Source organism: Falco punctatus, assembly GCF_963210335.1.
Source record: "Falco punctatus genome assembly, chromosome: 11".
In the NCBI taxonomy this organism is placed as follows: domain Eukaryota; kingdom Metazoa; phylum Chordata; class Aves; order Falconiformes; family Falconidae; genus Falco; species Falco punctatus.
In genome coordinates, this window is record NC_137591.1 from 7,459,684 (window position 1) to 7,476,438 (window position 16,755).

Below are 16,755 nucleotides of genomic sequence, written 5' to 3' on the forward strand. Positions count from 1 at the left end.
CCTTTAAAAGCAGTCTCTGCTCTAAAAAATACTGGGACCAGTGAGCTGGAAGGGCTTCTGAGGAGGGCTGCCTGGTCTTGCTGTCAGTAGGGGTGCTGGGGCTTCTGCTGCTTTCTCTGTAGAGCAAGACCAACCTTTGCCCTTACAGGACTAATCCTTAGCCCTGTGAGAGTGCAGAGGCCAGATTTTTACCACCCAATACATTTTGCAGCAATACTACTAAAATTTCAGTTACCTGTGGGAAATCAGTGATGGTCAGATCAGGTTTGTGTTTAGGTTTGAGTTACATGAGGCCTTAATGGAGGAGTCCCCCCAGTTACGGTGGCTGGATGAATAATTTGCTGGGGAATAAGAATCAACATGGGTTGCTTTCAATCTATTTTTCTTTGTTTAAAAAAAGCCAGATCTCAACTGCTTCACCAACAGTCAAATCCACCACCTTTCTCCTTCATAGCTGAAATCAGTTTTGCGAAGTAGCTGCAATAATTAGGTCACGTTGTCCTTGTTCAGTCCCCAGAGATTGAGTTTGTACTCCGCTTTAGGTTAAAAGTTAATTCATTTTGGTGGCAGATTGATTGTCAGGCAAAATAATAGTAGGGCAATTCCCTGAATGATTTGTGATGAATTCCTTGTGTAGCTTATTATTCCAACTAATGCAGAAGGAACGGGATTGCTGTGTCCTGGAACGTGCGCAGTTTATCGTGTAGTTAACAGCCGCAGTCAGTAACTTTATGATGATTGGATTGAATTGAGTGTGACCATGTAGTTTATCTGTGGCTCTTACATTTAATGTAATGGTTTGGCGTATTCTTTATCTAGTATTATACTTATTACCACAATGACATCCAAATAGTTTAGTTCTGAATGTACCATGACTCTTATCAGTCAGATAACCCCCACAAAACCTCATGTTTCTTGTATAGGTATAAAAAAAAGTTGGTAATAAAAATGGTTACTACGCTGTATTTTGAAACAATATCTGATGGTTTTATGTAATATGTGTCTCTTTTAATAGGAGCAACCTCAAAAGAGTAAAACACCTGTAATTAACAATAACAATTCTCCAGGTTAGTACTTGTTCTGGGGCAGAGGGAAAAACATTGCACCTTTAGGAATCACTGGAGAGTACAGCCTAGTGTCGTACTGCGAATCGGGCCGGAGGGCCTGCCACCGCCTTTTTCTGCTTTCTTACGAAAGGGCTTGTTGTAAGGTGAAGCCCAGCTGCACTGGCAATTTCTGCACCCTCATCCTGATATTGGTGGTAGTCATTGTGTAATAAGTTATGAAATCATGGAGTTACCAGTCATGCTACAGCTGTTGCTGTCAACCCTGCAGGGAGGTGGGCCAGATAAATAAATTTTCTTTATTAAATAAGTTAAATTATTAATTTTAGTATCTCCATGGATCAGATCTTTTTCAGTCAGATTTTGTGTCCCGTGAGACAACAAAAATCATGACAGAATTGCCAAATCAGCTAACATTCCTAAACCTGACAAAGCATCATTGCAGAAGTAAATTTGGTTTTTTAAGACAATGTGTCTCAAAACCAACTAAAATACTTTTTGTACCTTTTGAAAAATACCCCCTTTGTACCTAGCCATTGAATACTGCTAGATTCATCATGCATTTTAGAATTAATCATCTTGCACTCTGAATTTGATTTATTGCTATATTATTTTTTCAATTCTTGCAGTAAGCAGCCATCTAGTTTCAAAACAACTTTGAATTCAGTATCCAAATTACTAGTTGTGAATTTATCTCAGAAGAGATACGTATAGAGATTTGAGTTTATGTATATATATTCTGTTAAGAGTGGAAGTCCTGAAGCTCTGATACTGAGGGCTCTGTTCCAACTCTTCCAATAAATTGATCTGCACTTGCTGAGAAGTCCCTCGCTGTAATGTTTTGGGTTCCCAGGCTGGCAAGCAGAGCTGAGTGTTCCTGGGCAGCACAGCAGATAAGTCTGAACATAAGGGGTACGATGTTGTGAGACCTGATAAAAAGGTATCCTGTGGCATAGTTCTTGTCACACTTACTAATTAAACTGGTGTTAAAACAGTATTAATTACATTATCAAAACACCCCTTCCCAGCCATTCCCACCTTCCTATGCTTTTTCCTTACTATTTTTACCTTTTTCTTAGCACAGACGCTCTTGTTTAATTCCTGAAAGACCTAGATTCTCCCGTTTTGGCTCTCCAGTAACTTGCTGTCACCTCCTCACAATGACTTAGGGTTTTGGCAGTTTGGTTTCTGTGCCTGTAAAGTGAGGATGGCCGATGAACTGCTGCACAGGGACATGACCTTGTTAATGACTGAAATAACCTGAGAAGGAGGTTCGGATGGGTGTGAAGTGTCTTTCACAAAGGGGCCAATAAAGGGGAGATAAACAGAGGTCTCGGTACATGCGTGTAACAGAGCGTGTGTAAGTTTTGACTCACAGCTTGCTTTCATTTTTCTGTGTCTTAACTGTAGAATATAACCAGTTGTTTAAGTTGAACATCAACCGAAATCACAGAGGTTTCCGACGAGCCATTCGGTCCAAAGGAATTAAATTTGAAGTATTTCATAAAGGGTAAGTCCACAGTTTGCTCTCTCCTCATTGCTTCTCTGGTAAAAGTTGAAAAGGATGTTGTAGCTGAAATTTGTGAAGCATGATCCTTAGGTTAGATTTAGATTAGATATGAGGAAGAAATTCTTTACTGTGAGGATGGTGAGCCACTGGCACAGGCTGCCCAGAGCAGCTGTGGATGCCCCATCCCTGGCAGTGTTCAAGGCCAGGCTGGATGGGGCTTGGAGCAACCTGGTCTGGTGGAAGGTGTCCCTGCCCATGGCAGGGGGGCTGCAACTAGGTGATCTTTAAGGTTCCTGCCAACCCAAACCATTCTATGATTCACTGTGAGAATCTTACAAGATTTACCAAACACGGCTAGCAAACTGTTAAGACTGTCTTGGGAGAGAGAGAGACTCCCCTCGTCTTGGAGATCAAGATGATGAGATGGATGTTAACCATGGGTGACGTTCAGGGAAATGGTCCTATGCCTAGGCTCGTTACCGATTTGTTCAAAATCGGAGTGGCCTATATTCACTAATCCCTGAGCTGGTTGTGGTCCATGACTTCAATGGGAAGTTAGATAACCTGGTTTTGTCTCGGTGGCTCTTTGTGCTATTCTTTGTTTCTATTACTGGGACATGCAGAAACGATCCATAGGTTCTCTGAGATGGTTTTCAAGTTGTAGATGTTTTAATTTGTGAGCTAAAGTTCTATTGCTTTTACTCCAGATCTTCCACTTGAAGCAAAAGCTCATTTTCTTACTCTTTCTCTGTCAATCCTGACTGCTCCAAGGCTCTGTTGTTCAAGATTTTGTTAGAGATTCTGCCTCTTGCATAGAACTGTGAAGTGTTTACATTTGTTTAGAACACTTGGTTTTCCTTGTCTTTTGCGTACCGTTGCGCATATGGGGCATATCCTGTTCTCTTACCAGCTGGAACAGTACTTGTTTTTAAGGTCTGAGCTCAGGCTTAAGTTCACCCATTGGGAAACACTCCCCAGTGATTCATGAGTTGTATGCCAGCTCCAGATTGTCCTTTGAAGCCTTTTCAAAGATTAGCAAAAAAAAAATCTGTGCAGGTTGGTTGCCTCTTCTTATGGTTTGGAGGTTTTTTTGTTGTTGTTCTTAGAGCAGGAATCTAACAAGTTAAATAGATGCTCATTTCTGGACTGGGCCAGAGGGTGGCAGTCTCCCCTGGGTAAATAGCCACGGGGAAGGAGAAAAAGAAGAAATGCCCACAGATCACCTTCCCCTTCTTCTTGGGAGAAAGGAGAAGATTTAAGTGATGCAGGCTCTTTTCTAAGGACTGTTTGCTCCCCTTCTTTAATTAAGACTATAAACGAATAATACTTTCAGAAGTGCTTGTAGCTGTTGTGGTTTTGGGGTCTCTGATAGCTCTTTGACCATCTCCCAAGAATTACTTTCTCTCAGTGAGCAAAGGAGACTTGTTTCAGGTCACATATATTAAATTTCAGTGTAAAAACCCAGCAATGCATTTTTCCGAAGGAAAAGTCTCCTTAAACCTCTCCTAAAAGCTTCTGAAGATAAAAGGAGGTTTCCCCAGAGCTGTTTCTGAAGCCATGGCCTAGGGCAAGTTCACATTCTTCACTGCAAACCCCCTAGAACTGATCAGGGATGAATCAGTCTTTATTGTTTCTGGAGTTACGAAATGAAGAAGTGCTTTAAAAAATTCAGCTAGAAGAATTGCCAATTCTCTTTCTAAGCTCATGAACGTGTCGGACACACTGCAGTACAATTATATAATCCTTCTTCGTTTTAAGGTGCTTGTGAAGTAAGGGAAGTATTCTAGCATGCGAGCTAAGAAATTCTGCAGTTTTCTAAGTGATTTTGAGAGTCTGCTGTAGTCTCATCGATGAAGAATACCAAGTCTCATCTTTGGAAGGCTTTCTGCCAACAACATCAATGGGCACCATGTTGGGAGGCAGCGCTATCCACCCGTGAGGTGATACTGTCCTTCTTTACTGCAGCGATTTGTGTTGAGATGGGCAAACTGACTGATAAGAAGGAATCTGAACAGCTGCGCTGGAGTCTGTCAAGTCCTTCAGCAACAGGTTTTTGGAGATGTGCTTCCTAGCAGTGACTCGCTGCACGTTCCGCGGAGTGCATTCAGAAGTAGTGCCCTTGCACTCTTCATCCCATGTAGAACTGTCTGAGCTCCCTGCCGTGAGCCTGCTGCAGCCTGGGTGAAAGGACCGTTGTCCTCCTAACCTATAGACGCTTGGGTGCATATATGAGCCATAGCATTCCTGGCACCATGCCTGAACACACAAGCCAGAAATGAGGTTAGAGTCTGGGTGACAGGTTCCTTATACTACAGTGGATACGAGCTATTTGGAGAATAGAATTGCTTCATATGAACGAAGCAGTCATGGCAGTGGTGGGTGTGAGAAACAACCTTACTCCTTTTCCAGTCAGAGATTTGAGACAGCTGTGTTTGCAGATGTTCACTCGGAGGCTGTAGGCACCGATGGCAGCATCGGGTCTGTGTGCATGGATATATCGGTTACCGTGGCCACAGGCGGCCTCATCGTGAGGCTCCATATAATGAACTTCACAGTTTTCATTGCATGTGTCCAGTCTTGTTTGGTAATACCTTAATATCCCTTACTGATGATAAGAAGGGTGGATGTTTGGGGTTGGGTTGGGGTTTTTTTGTATGTTCGTTGGTTTGCTTGCTTGTTTTTCTCCTAAATAGAATGGCATGAAAAAGGAAGCTTCTGAACTCCCGGCAGGCTTCCTGTCTAGAACATGACAGGCACAGCTCGTTGGCCCTCCTACCTCCAGATTTTGTAGATTTTACTTGTTTATCAACCTTTTTGGAGACTGATTCAGGGAAATGCTTGGATGCAGGCAGAGAAATCCAGTGCTTTGAGCTGAACACTTCCATGGAATTAGTATGTTTCGGTCTTAGCTGTTGCCTTTTGAAGGAGTTTGGATGAGGATTGCACCGCCTGTCTCTATTAAGGCAAAGGTGGATGCCTTGCTGATAAAACTGTTAAACAGAAGTAACTGTAGCAGAGAAAAGCTGTTTTCCTTGCAGGATAAAAATGCTCTGTGTTTGATTTCAGCAGACTAGAAATTCTAAAATGATTGTTCTTGACTGTTAAAACTACCAGTATGAAGGTGAATCAAAACAACAGCTGAAACGAACTGTTCTTACTTGTTGAAATTGTTTTGATTTACCAAAATGAGGCAGAATGATTCATGTGACTTTTTCCTAATAAGTAGTTTTCCAAAGCCAGCATGTGCCTGTGAAATGTTTGTTTTTATGAGAGATGCGATTTCCTTAGGAAGTTTTCCAGCCTGCTGCGGAAGACTGCTGCCTGTCCTGGCTGTTAGGCCACTTTTCCTTGTCACCCTTTCCAGGGACAAAAGCTGTTGCCGTTCCAAGTGCTAGTTTAGTGGATTGTTTTTCTTCACTACTGTCCTCATCTTTATATTTGGTTTCAAGAGAATAATTAAAAAACTGGGTACTTCCATATCTTGTCCTTGTGGTCTAGTTGACTAAGGGTTTACCTCTCGCACCCTGGTTTGGAGGGTTCTAGCAGCATGTCTTGACTCGCCCTCCTGGATGTGGTGGTGGTGCAAATAGTGGTGACCTCTTAGCTTGCTTTCTCTTTTAATGTTCTGAAAAACCTTACCCGTGCAGTTAAGGAAGGTTTCTTTGAAACAGGTCCTTCTTCAGGAGTGACAAGCAAGTGGGGACAGCACACTTGAAACTGGACAAGCTGGAATCAGAATGTGAAGTCAGAGAGATCATCGAGGTACGTTTTCTGGGTGAGGTGTGTTGTAGTTAGTACTAAGCCTTTGACTTGAAAGGGAAAATGAAGACTCACGTTGCATAAATGTGCTTGTATACAGCTGACGGTTTTGTACTGGGCAAGTTTGATAAGGAACGGGCTGTTCTTTGTTTTGTCGTCTCTTGAAGCTTCTCTTAGCTGTGGCCGTTGTGGTACTGGGAACTTCCTGGAGACTGTCTTCTGCAAATTTTCTGTCTCAAGCTAGTTTTCTTTGTCAGAACCAGAAATTCAGGTGATGCTCAAAAATATTTGCGTTGGTAGCTAACAGATCAAAGGTTTAAGTGAAGACTGCCAGAGTGGATAGGGAGGTGCTGTAAGATCCAGTAGGAGATACCTAAGTGGAACCTTTAAAAAAAAAAAGATAATCCCTGGGGCTGCATCGCAGACCTGCTCAGGACATCGCAGCCCTTAGTGTCCTCTGAGCTTCCTGTGGAGTCCATCCGTGTTCCAGACGTTCTACTTTGACATTATCATGTGTATGTGCACTAATTGCTCTTCTTTTTGTGGTTCTTACAGATTTTTGATGGCAGAAAGCCCACTGGAGGGAAACTGGAGGTAAAAGTGAGACTCAGGGAGCCCCTCAGTGGTCAAGATCTTCAAACAATTACAGAAAACTGGCTGGTCCTTGAACATTAGCTCTATCTGAGGTATGAACGCTGTGTCTAAAGCTGGTCTGGCAGAACTTGACAGGGCTACAGATAAACTCTGCTGGAATGATGTCTTTGGTTGACATTGACCTAATTACACAGCTCTGGCTTTAATATTTGTATTATCTTTGTATTTGTAGTGGCGAGCTGACATAATTTCAGAAATGAGGTTACAGGCTCCGATTAGTTTGTGTACCAAAAATGCTATTTCACAGTCACTTGAAATACGGGGAGAGCTTATAGCATCACCTTCGTTTAGGGTAATATTTAGAAAATGAGATTGATGAATCCTTTCTAGGAGGAAGGGTGCCTTCTGTCCACCCTTATTGTTAGCAAAACCCTTTCAGAGTTAGCGAGGACCCTTCTTCCCCTACCAGAAGCTAGAGAAGGGCATTCGTTTGTCCCAGGAGAGTCTGCTTGACTTTATCTGAAAGGGAAGCCATTGGAGGTAGGCTTTCTAATGGTACTTGAGCAGGGAGAAACTGTACAGCTGAATACAGGCTACCTGGAGAAGTGTGCCAGGTGCCCGCTGTGCTCGCATCGAGTGCGGAAGAGGAGCTGTGTGCTGCCGCAGTGGCTCTGCACTAGAAGGGTGAAGAAGAGGCAGGCTTCCTCTTGTTGCCAGCCGCTACGGAAACTGCTTGGGTTTGGAGCTTGTCTTCCTTTCTTACACTCTGCTTTTTAGGTACCACAAATTCTCCCGTCTTAAAAAACCACCAGCAATCCTGGTGTCTTTTGAAAAGGGGATTTTCTACATAAAATTACTGAAAGATAAGTGCCAGCAGTCGTCTGCCTGGGGCATCTCCAGTCCAGCCTACTTTGATGTGTGTGTCTCGTGTTTGAAAGAAATTCAGTTTAGCTGGATGCAGTCACGGGCATCCTGAAACTTTGGTCCTCGCTCCTGCCACAGCGGGCAGGCGGCCTGCGGTCCTGGGACGTTACTGGCCAGGTGTGACTGCCGTGGTCCCTGCTGAGCCGGGGCCTCTTGCAGCACACGAGCACAGAGAGCCCTCCTCTTGGACCCTGACCTTGCTGTACCAGCACGGACCAGACCGCGCCTTTCCTCATGGCAAACAGATGATGTATAAATACAGACTTTCCAATAGGTCACCCATCTTCCTCTGCTTCAGCTCGGGAGTCTCTGCGCTCCCTCCTCCTAGCACGGCGTTTTGCTTTGCGTTTATAAATGGCGGTTAAGCTAACACCAGCTCCCCAGCAGCAGCACCTGTGTGCCACACCTTCGCTGCCAGATTGCGTGAGGTTTTACAGGCGGAGAGGTCTTGTTTCAGTACTTGTGGCACCACAAGGATTGTTTTGTCGAGTGGCTTCTTCCTCACAGCCAGGGAGGTCAGTGAGCTGCCCGTGAGCTTCACACTGGGGCTGTGAGGGGCGCGTTTGGTGGCCGTATCTGAGATAACGGCTTGGCCCTAGGCCATCACTAGACACCCAAGTGTTTTCAACCACTAGAGCATAATAATTTTGCTTCATTGATTTTTCTAATTGACCATCCAGAAAATTCATGCCAGCATTTTTACATACAGAGGCCATCTGTGAAGTACTGCATCAAGTAATTTTGTTGTTTTTTCTTTTTTCCCTCCCCCCCCCCCAGATCCATTGGAATGTTAAAAGGTGTGGGGTGAACGTACGTAGGAAGATGCTGCTAGCGGCAAGCACCAAAGATGCTAAACGAATGCACTACTGAACCTAACGTCTATTTTGATCACAGCCATAGTGCTTATTAATAACGTCAAGGCAAATGTAAGGCTCTGGAAATGTGCTGCTGCAGGGGATTGTTACTAGTCTACACAAAATAGTACTGCCTTAATGCGGGACTACCGACGTAGCGCCGGGATGAATGTGGCACTAACTATGCATAGTGGTGTGCGAAAAGTTTAGCCCTTTAACAATTCCCTGAGGCACTGCAAAAACTTTTCTGTCAAGTCACAGGTAAGACCTTTACTAGGATTCATTTTTGCAAGCGTACGAGCAGCCACCGTGGTACAGCGAACAGTCGGCTCCTGCTTTTTCTGTTCCCTCTTACCAAGGCCTGTTTGGGGCAGGTTTTTTTGTTTCTTCAAATAGAGGAGAGAGAACTGGGGCCGCAGCCTGGCCCTCCTCTGCGCATGCCATTGCAACATGAAGTTTCAACGGGGTGTTGCCTTTAAGAAGAAAAGAATGCAAAACTTGTTAGCAGCAGGTGCTTACAGATCTGCGTTTTTGTTCTGGCTACCAGTTGTCTGCCATGCTTGCTGCACTGCCCGTTCAGTACAGCCCAGGTACTGTGCCTTCATCCTTTTTCTTTTTTCTTTTTTTTTAAATTAAAAAAAGGAGGGGAAAAAAGTACACTAGACTGCTGCTTCCCGAAAGTTCCTTGTATTTTTACAAAAATAGGCTTTTACAGTTGTTCCAGGTTATGGGGAAAACGGCCACTCTGTCATGTAGAAAACTGGGTGATGACTATTTTCAGGAACGCTTTTGATCAGCATCATACAAAAAAAAGGTACCAAATATGTTTGTGTTTTCACATCTCTGCGAGCTACCAGCGACGGCTGATCTCACGGGAGGGGACGTGCCGGCGCGGGGGAGTCGGAGCGCACCTGCACCAGCTGCGTAGGGAGGGCAAGTTCAGAGACAGAGTCCAGACAAGAAAGGCAGCGCTGCCTCTGTCTTCCTGAGCAGATGAAGACAATACAGTGTTTAGTTTTTAATTTCAATAAATTTAATATACAAAACTACATGTCGAAAATAAAAATATAATATGCAGTTTTTTGCAGTGTTAACTAACTGAATTTTAGAAGTACAATTTTTTTTCTAAAACAAGTACTCATTTCTTAACAACATGGTAATTAAGGTCATTTAAAAGGCTATGGTTGAAGCAAACATGTCAGTCACCAGTTGATAGTGTTTTGCACAAACATAATCCAAACCTAAAAGACTTTTGGGGCAAAGGAAGAGAAGATAAAGATTTTTCACCTCTTTTTACTGCATTATTAAGCGTAACAATGCAACTAAAGTAACTGGAAAGCCGCTGCTGTGGCCAAGCTGGAGTGCAGGCGCTAGAAGGAAGATTATTAGTTTATGGAACACTCTTCCAGATACCCAATCTTGCCTACACCACATAGTGCCGTGCTGTGACCCAACGTGTGCGAAAGCAGCGTGCAGAGGGGAATCTGACAGTAGCCTTCGTCCTGCTCCGCTGCGCCCCTATGTAGGAAGGCTACTGCGTGTGCAACAGCTGCAGGGTTGCCCAGCACGAAACATTAAGCCAGCCCCCGTTCCCAAAGGCCAGAGGTAAGGTTTCACTTTGCTGTGACACTTACCGGTGAAGCGCAGGGGTGTGCTACCTCGCGCCGGCCAGCTTGTACTGCCGGGTTGGACCCCAGTGCTCAGGCCTGCCTTCTGCAAGGGTGGGCTTGGGTGGGGACAGCTGTAATTTGCCATTTGGGATGCTTTTTTTAAAAAAAAAAAAAGCACTAGCCATTTATTCACAAGTGCACTTTGTACATATACTGTGCTGTCTTTCCATAAGATACTTTGCTACGTGGACAGTTACCTTTTCCTTTGCCCAGCTAACGCTGTATATTTATTTTAAAAAATATAGCATCAGGCTCAGAGGAGCTGTGCACTTCCCTTTGTATCTGAGAGGATGCCCACGTTATGGCAAAGCCAAAATAATTCCCGCTGCATCCACCAGAACTGACTGCACGTAGGGACAATGCAACACCTGAGACACTGTGTTCACTTCCAATTAGTACCTCTCTTCCCAGGTTAATTTTCTGCGTAGACAGGAGGAGAAACCCTTGCCCCTCTTCCTGCGAGGGACTCGAACGAGCTGCTTTGCGCGGCCACAGCTAAACAAACCGAACTCCCTCTCCTGCTTTCAGCTCTTCCCACTGGTTAGCAGCTTTCCACGGAGACAATAAGAATGTGGAACCACATTTCCTCTGGCCGAGTCTCACTTCCAGCTTCTCAGCGGCGCGGCAGCCATGAGCAGCTGCTTTCCTTACTAAAGCCCTCTCAGGTGAGACCAAGAGCACGGGGCCGGGTGCAAGTGTTCAGAGCTGACCAGAAAGCCTTTTTCAGCAGAACATGCAAAAAGAGCCATTCTATACTGTTACCACAGGTAAGCTTTTACATGGTGCTGCTAATATGAAGTGCAAGCTGTCTTGTATTACGTGACACGAGCGGTACACCACAGCGTACAGCAAGGAGGAGACTTAAAGCTGCCCCGGGTGTTACTTGTCTTTAAAAAGCAGGACCTACTGGGGAGGAGGAATGAGATATAACTGCACTTTAGGGCTAATATTTCTTCTGCTTCAGACAGATTTGTAAACAAAGTACAGAATAGCAGAGTTGTTCTAGATTATAGAAATCTGCCGAGGTGATGGGTTTTTATAGTAAATACAGGAAAAAAGTAAACTCTAGCCTATTACACACACAAAACTGCAGTTTACATAATACCGCTTGCAGAGCTGCCTGCCCTTCCGCTCATTCGGACGCATATACAAATGTAGGTTATGGCTAGGTAATCTTTCCATCTCTCTCAAGGGCTACACTCCAAACATATTTCAGCCAATAATCTGGTTAAAATAATGTAAACGTTACTTTTTAATGTCTACAGAATAACCACAAACGGCATTATGATGAGGTCAGCATGGAGGTCTCGAGTGTTGTTTCTTACATGTCCATCTACAAACAGTACGAGATTGGAGTTTCACTTTTTATTTACGCCCCAGTGATCTTTGCACCCATTTGAGCATTTAGAGTACATGACCGTAAGTCTTTAAACATGAGCATTTTTCTAAACAATAACAGAAGTGTATTAGCTGCAAGGATAGCATAGCCATGTTGTAGTATAGAAGCTGCCCTGATCCTCCGTTTGTTGACAATGCATAGAAGATTTAGAATTATGGAACAACTGTCCCTCCCTCCGCCCCCCCACCCCCAATAGTGTTAACAAAAGCTTAATTCTCCAGTTTTAAAGTGCAAATGATTCAGATACAACTGCTGCTGGAACAGGTCTGAACAGAAAATGAAGTCCTCTTATGAGATGTTTTCCAGAATATAAAAGATGAGCTCCATTATGACTGGCCCCTCGCTCAACTGACACGCCCCTCCATGAATCACTGGAACTAAGGCACTGTCCAGGTCATTCATGTATTGAGAGGGCAGTGGCTGTCCGTTGCTCCCAGCTTGATAACCAACCTAAAAAATACAAAGTAAGAGCGGGTTTTACAGAGAACAGGACACGAGGCTGCGAGTCAGCAGGCAGTAAGGGAAGGCGCAGGGGGATGAGCGGCCGGGGGGGGCTGTGGCCTCTGCCTGGGGAAGCCAGGCGCTTGAACAAGATGTAGCAGGCACTAAAGCAGCTTTTCTGCTTGTTTTTGTTCTCTTATGTTCCTGGGGGCTGCCTAGACAAAATTAGCCTCTTTTTTTCTACTGCTTTGTCAAAGCAGATCATTTGGATCAGCAGGAACCGCACCCTGTGTTATCAGATTAAGTCACACAGTGTTTAAAAGCTGGTTGGTCCTAAGAACACATCCACTCCAGGGCAAGGCCAGCTGTCTTGCCCGGAGACCCTTATCTCTGCTTGTCGCTTTTGCCGTAGAGCGCTCTCGAGGGGACCTTCCATCTGTTTCTGCCTTGGATACAGTGGGATCTTTTAAGAACAGCCACGCTTGCGAACAGGGTTTTATGCTAACCCAAGAATACATTGAACATGCTCCGGCCTTTTGATGTCTGGTGAAAAGGCCAATTTAGTGCCTTCTCTGAGCACGTGGCAGGCCAGCAACTCCCCGGGCTGCACACTGACTACAGAGCAGGTGCTGGCAGCGGCACGTGGGGGTCAAGCCTGGTGTTAATGCAGGCGAGGCACAAGCTGCCTGCTCCTAACAGATGGCCCGGAGCAGCGCACAGCAGCCAGCACCACCTGGTATCAGTACCTCTTTAACCGAGAGAATGCCTGAAGCGTTGCGTTCCCTCTACTGGGAACGAGAGAGGGGCCCACCCCACAGTGAAACCAAAGCTATGCAAGACTCACTTGATCCGAGTCGAGTGTAACACGCAGCCCAAGCTTAGTCATTCCATCTTCTTTCAGCAATTTAAGGTGAGGACAGAGCGCCAAACAGAAAGCCTTCGCCACGTTTTCAGTCAGTCGGCTGTGGTCGGCTGGGTCACTCAGACCACTGTGTTGCTCATCGTTTTCCAGGAAAAACACCTGAAGGAAAGAGTTAACGCAAGGTGTAACACTGGGCGTTTCTAGACGGCACTGTTACTGAGATGCCGTTTAAACGTCTCTTACAAATGAAGATTTAAAGACGAGCTGCTCAGGGAAGACTAGCAACAGCCCCTGAAGACAAGCCACCTTGCGGGGTGGGGGGAAACAGCTTCAAAGGAAAGATTTAAATAGTCGTGTTCTCAAAAACCTTTTGGTTCTGGTCAAAAGCCTCATTATGGAAGTTCACTATGTATTGCACATAGTTTTTAATAAAATCCTGCTTTGAAAACAGATGTTAATTTCAGAAAATTCACATTTTTAGTAGGAGCCATCCCTGAAGATTTGTACCGTTCTCACTGCACTTGCCTCCCTTGAGGCCAGCTGACCTGGGGAAGAAGGGGAAGGCGGCAAGCTGCAGAGCGAGTAACTGGTTCCTCCTGGGCAGGCTAAGTGAAACAAAGAAATCTTCCTAATATTAATGCCTTTGCGTGCTGGCAGGGTCACAGGTAACAGCAGCTACGCAAGCAGTTTCTGCGAGTGACTTATGCCACAGCACTTTAATTTTGACTTACGACATTTTAGAAAAGGTGGCTCAAAATAATACTAAAAGTAAGTAACTATTAGGATTTGTCTGTGTTTAACACAAATGCAGATGAAACCAGCTGTTCCCTTGGGTCGTGCAGCAAGTGTATTTCCAATAACCATGTGTGAGAAGAGGTGGCTGATGCAGAGCAGGCTGTAGAGGCTGGTCGTGGTAGGGGCCAGAGCTGCCCATCAGTGATGGGGTGTTTTAATCTGCACGTACCATACCCAACCTTTCCTTGCCAGTAGGAAAGGTAATAGAGGTTTGTTCTGGAGAATTTGCTGCTTTAATTTTGGTGAGCAGGGAGAGCAGGTCGATGGAAGAAGAGGCTGTAGTTACAATCCCAAAACACCAAGTGTTGGTTTACATGCGGCATAATTTGGCTGACTTACCTCTGTCCACCGAATGACCTTTCCGTTTGCCTTGTACTCTGAGCCATGAAATATCTTCACACTTGTTATAGACTCCATTGATTTGCCATCAATAGGGCTTACAACACTGTGAAAGGGAGGGAGAGGGGTAAGTTCCAGCTTAGCAGAAGAATGAAGAGACCGCTGCAGAGAGAACTACACCTCAGCGCTCCAGCTGCCTTGCTGCAGGTTTGTTCATAACTGAGTGTTCTGCAAGTTGAACTGCGACTACACAGCGACGGACCCCATCAGCTTCGTGGGGCACAGACCAGAAGTGGCCCAAGGAACCGGTGATGTCGAATGCAGCTGCCAAGTGTGGTGACAGTGCTGGGCGTGGAGCTTCCTAGAGAGCGGCCTTTCTGGAATGGGCCTACAAGGCTGAGCAGGGTGGAAGAGCCAAGAGGCAGCACTGTCCCTGCTGTCCCTACCGCTGGCACCTGTCCTGGTCAACAGGCACAAACCAGGTGCAGGAAGGACCTTCCTGAAAGTTTTCAACAAAGCTTCGCACCAGAGCTGACATCTCATAAGGTGCTAACATAGCAAGGAGGTGTTTATCCAGATAGGATTTTTATTCATTGGTAACCTTAGTGTAGGCCAGCAGTACCTGAAACACTACTAGAACACAGCCCAGAGCTTAATTACAGAACCTAAGACTGACCTGGAAAGCCTGAAACTACAGAAACATCCTTCTTTCTACATGCTGAGTCCTTTAAATGTTTTACCTATCACAACAGTGATTTACTGCCATAAATACCTAAGCTGCCATATACACCTTTCTTTTGGCTTAACTATCAAGAGTCCAAATATACTCTCGATGTTCAGCAATTTTATTTCCAGCACTACTTAATGCAAACTAAACACCAAGAGAGCAAAGTAACCACAATATGCAGGGTTCAGCACTGAGTGTTGGAGACAGATCAGTGGTTTCCAATAACTGCATATTGGCAATGTCAAAAAATCCATAGCGTTGACAACTTCCTAAATTGATGCCCCAAAGCTCTGGTATCTGAATTCCATTTTCATTACATTTAATTTCATCTTATCACTCAAAAGAGAGGCACAGACTTGTGATTCCTACTGATTTGAAGACTCGTGCACCTTACAAGATCAATTAAAATTTTTGACAAAAACAGTCAAACCGTCACCATTCAGTGTCAAGTGATTGCTCTGCTACTTACCCCTTACTAAAGTTTTTATCATCTTCTACCCACTGAATATGAACATGTTCCTGAGGATCTTCAGCATCTACTTTGCCACAAGTGATGGTGAAGTCTTTCATCTCTCTCAAGGCCTGCCTCAACGAGTCCATGTTCTCAGCAGTTATCTGGACCATTACTCCATCTGGGGAAACAAGAAATCCTCGTAAGCCAAGATAAGCAATAGTGAACAGAGCCTATATAGAAAAAGAAATCAACAGCCTTCCTCTTGCAACAGAAAGGTTAAACAGCTATTTTTAAGTGTCTAGGGGAGCAACACTACCTAAGACCATTTCTGAACTCTCAGGATTCCTAAAACGCAGCACTGATGAGCAGTGTGACAAGGGAAAGCACAAGGGTGACGTGAAGTCCATCTGCCAGGTGAAGTCATCTGTAGCAGTGGCCACATCGGTTTGCCTCAGAACTTGACACCTGCTCTAGGCAACCCGCAGAAGCCCTGCGTGCCCCTCCTCCGTTCAGCTATCACCGCTGTTGGCACTGCAAGCAGCGCTCCAGTGGTGACAGTTTTTGGGAAGTCGGTGCTTGCCTGACAGGGGCAAAAGGTACAGGGTTTAAATTCGATCGGCCTAAATTACTGCAGAATGACGCACAGCCCCAATGTACAGATGTCTGGCCTGAATCCACCTGTACCTCTGTCTTAGACTAAACCACCACTTTAGACACAGAAAATGGTATAATGCCCCACACATACAGACTTACAGTGAGGCGGCTGCTTTTCAGCCCAGGGTGACCCCTCGCTCACCCACGGACTGCACGCGCACAGAGCTGCAAGCTCTCAAGCTGGCGCAGCTTAAGGAGTTCCTGCTTGTCAGCGGAGCTGTGCTAACTGACTGCACGCATGGGCTTCTTGCGTACGTCGCTCACAAAATGCAAGGAGCACACTTAAAACAGTACTGTCTGCACCGCCACTTCTGCGGTGAGGTTGGACTACAGAGTTCTGCAGCTGAGCTAACAAGCCATCACAGCCTTCCAGCCGGCATGTATTTCTGTGATATGACAACTGGTAAAAGAACAAACCAAATCAGAGAGGTACCAGCTCAACAATCTCAACTTGCCATGTTCTCATCTGCCCACATACAAGCATATAAACAATGCACATCCATAATCTTGCATAATGCAGAGCTATTTGGGAACAGAGGAAACTGAGCAGGGTTTCCTCTCCTGGTCAGTGGATTACCCATTCCATATTTCTTAGGCTCACATTTTCCTCATTCAACCCAAGCCAGTAAACAGACAGCAGGCTCACGAGCCAGGTACTTCATATCTTACCCTCATTTTCTTGTGTCCCTGTTCTACAGCATCTGTGCAA

The 16,755-nt window shown here is 45.1% G+C and overlaps 2 protein-coding genes across 4 annotated transcripts in view; one reads left to right on the forward strand and one right to left on the reverse strand.

The window, feature by feature from the left end:
* CC2D1B (coiled-coil and C2 domain containing 1B) overlaps window positions 1-9,803 on the forward strand; it is a 34,550-nt gene extending 24,747 nt beyond the window's left edge. For all 3 annotated transcript variants that reach the window (XM_080406262.1, XM_080406263.1, XM_080406264.1), the window contains 5 exons: window positions 1,016-1,067; window positions 2,475-2,574; window positions 6,246-6,336; window positions 6,889-7,019; window positions 8,629-9,803. In XM_080406262.1, coding sequence (XP_080262388.1) covers window positions 1,016-1,067; window positions 2,475-2,574; window positions 6,246-6,336; window positions 6,889-7,008 — 363 coding nt within the window. In that variant the 3' untranslated portion in view covers window positions 7,009-7,019; window positions 8,629-9,803. The remainder of the gene's footprint in view (window positions 1-1,015; window positions 1,068-2,474; window positions 2,575-6,245; window positions 6,337-6,888; window positions 7,020-8,628) is intronic.
* The window catches only part of ZFYVE9 (zinc finger FYVE-type containing 9), a 64,433-nt gene continuing 56,294 nt past the window's right edge, over window positions 8,617-16,755 (reverse strand). The window contains exons 16-19 of the mRNA XM_080406243.1: window positions 15,408-15,570; window positions 14,212-14,317; window positions 13,060-13,236; window positions 8,617-12,224 (exon numbers count right to left, since the gene is read on the reverse strand). Of these exons, the coding sequence (XP_080262369.1) occupies window positions 12,063-12,224; window positions 13,060-13,236; window positions 14,212-14,317; window positions 15,408-15,570 (608 nt within the window). The 3' untranslated portion in view covers window positions 8,617-12,062. The remainder of the gene's footprint in view (window positions 12,225-13,059; window positions 13,237-14,211; window positions 14,318-15,407; window positions 15,571-16,755) is intronic.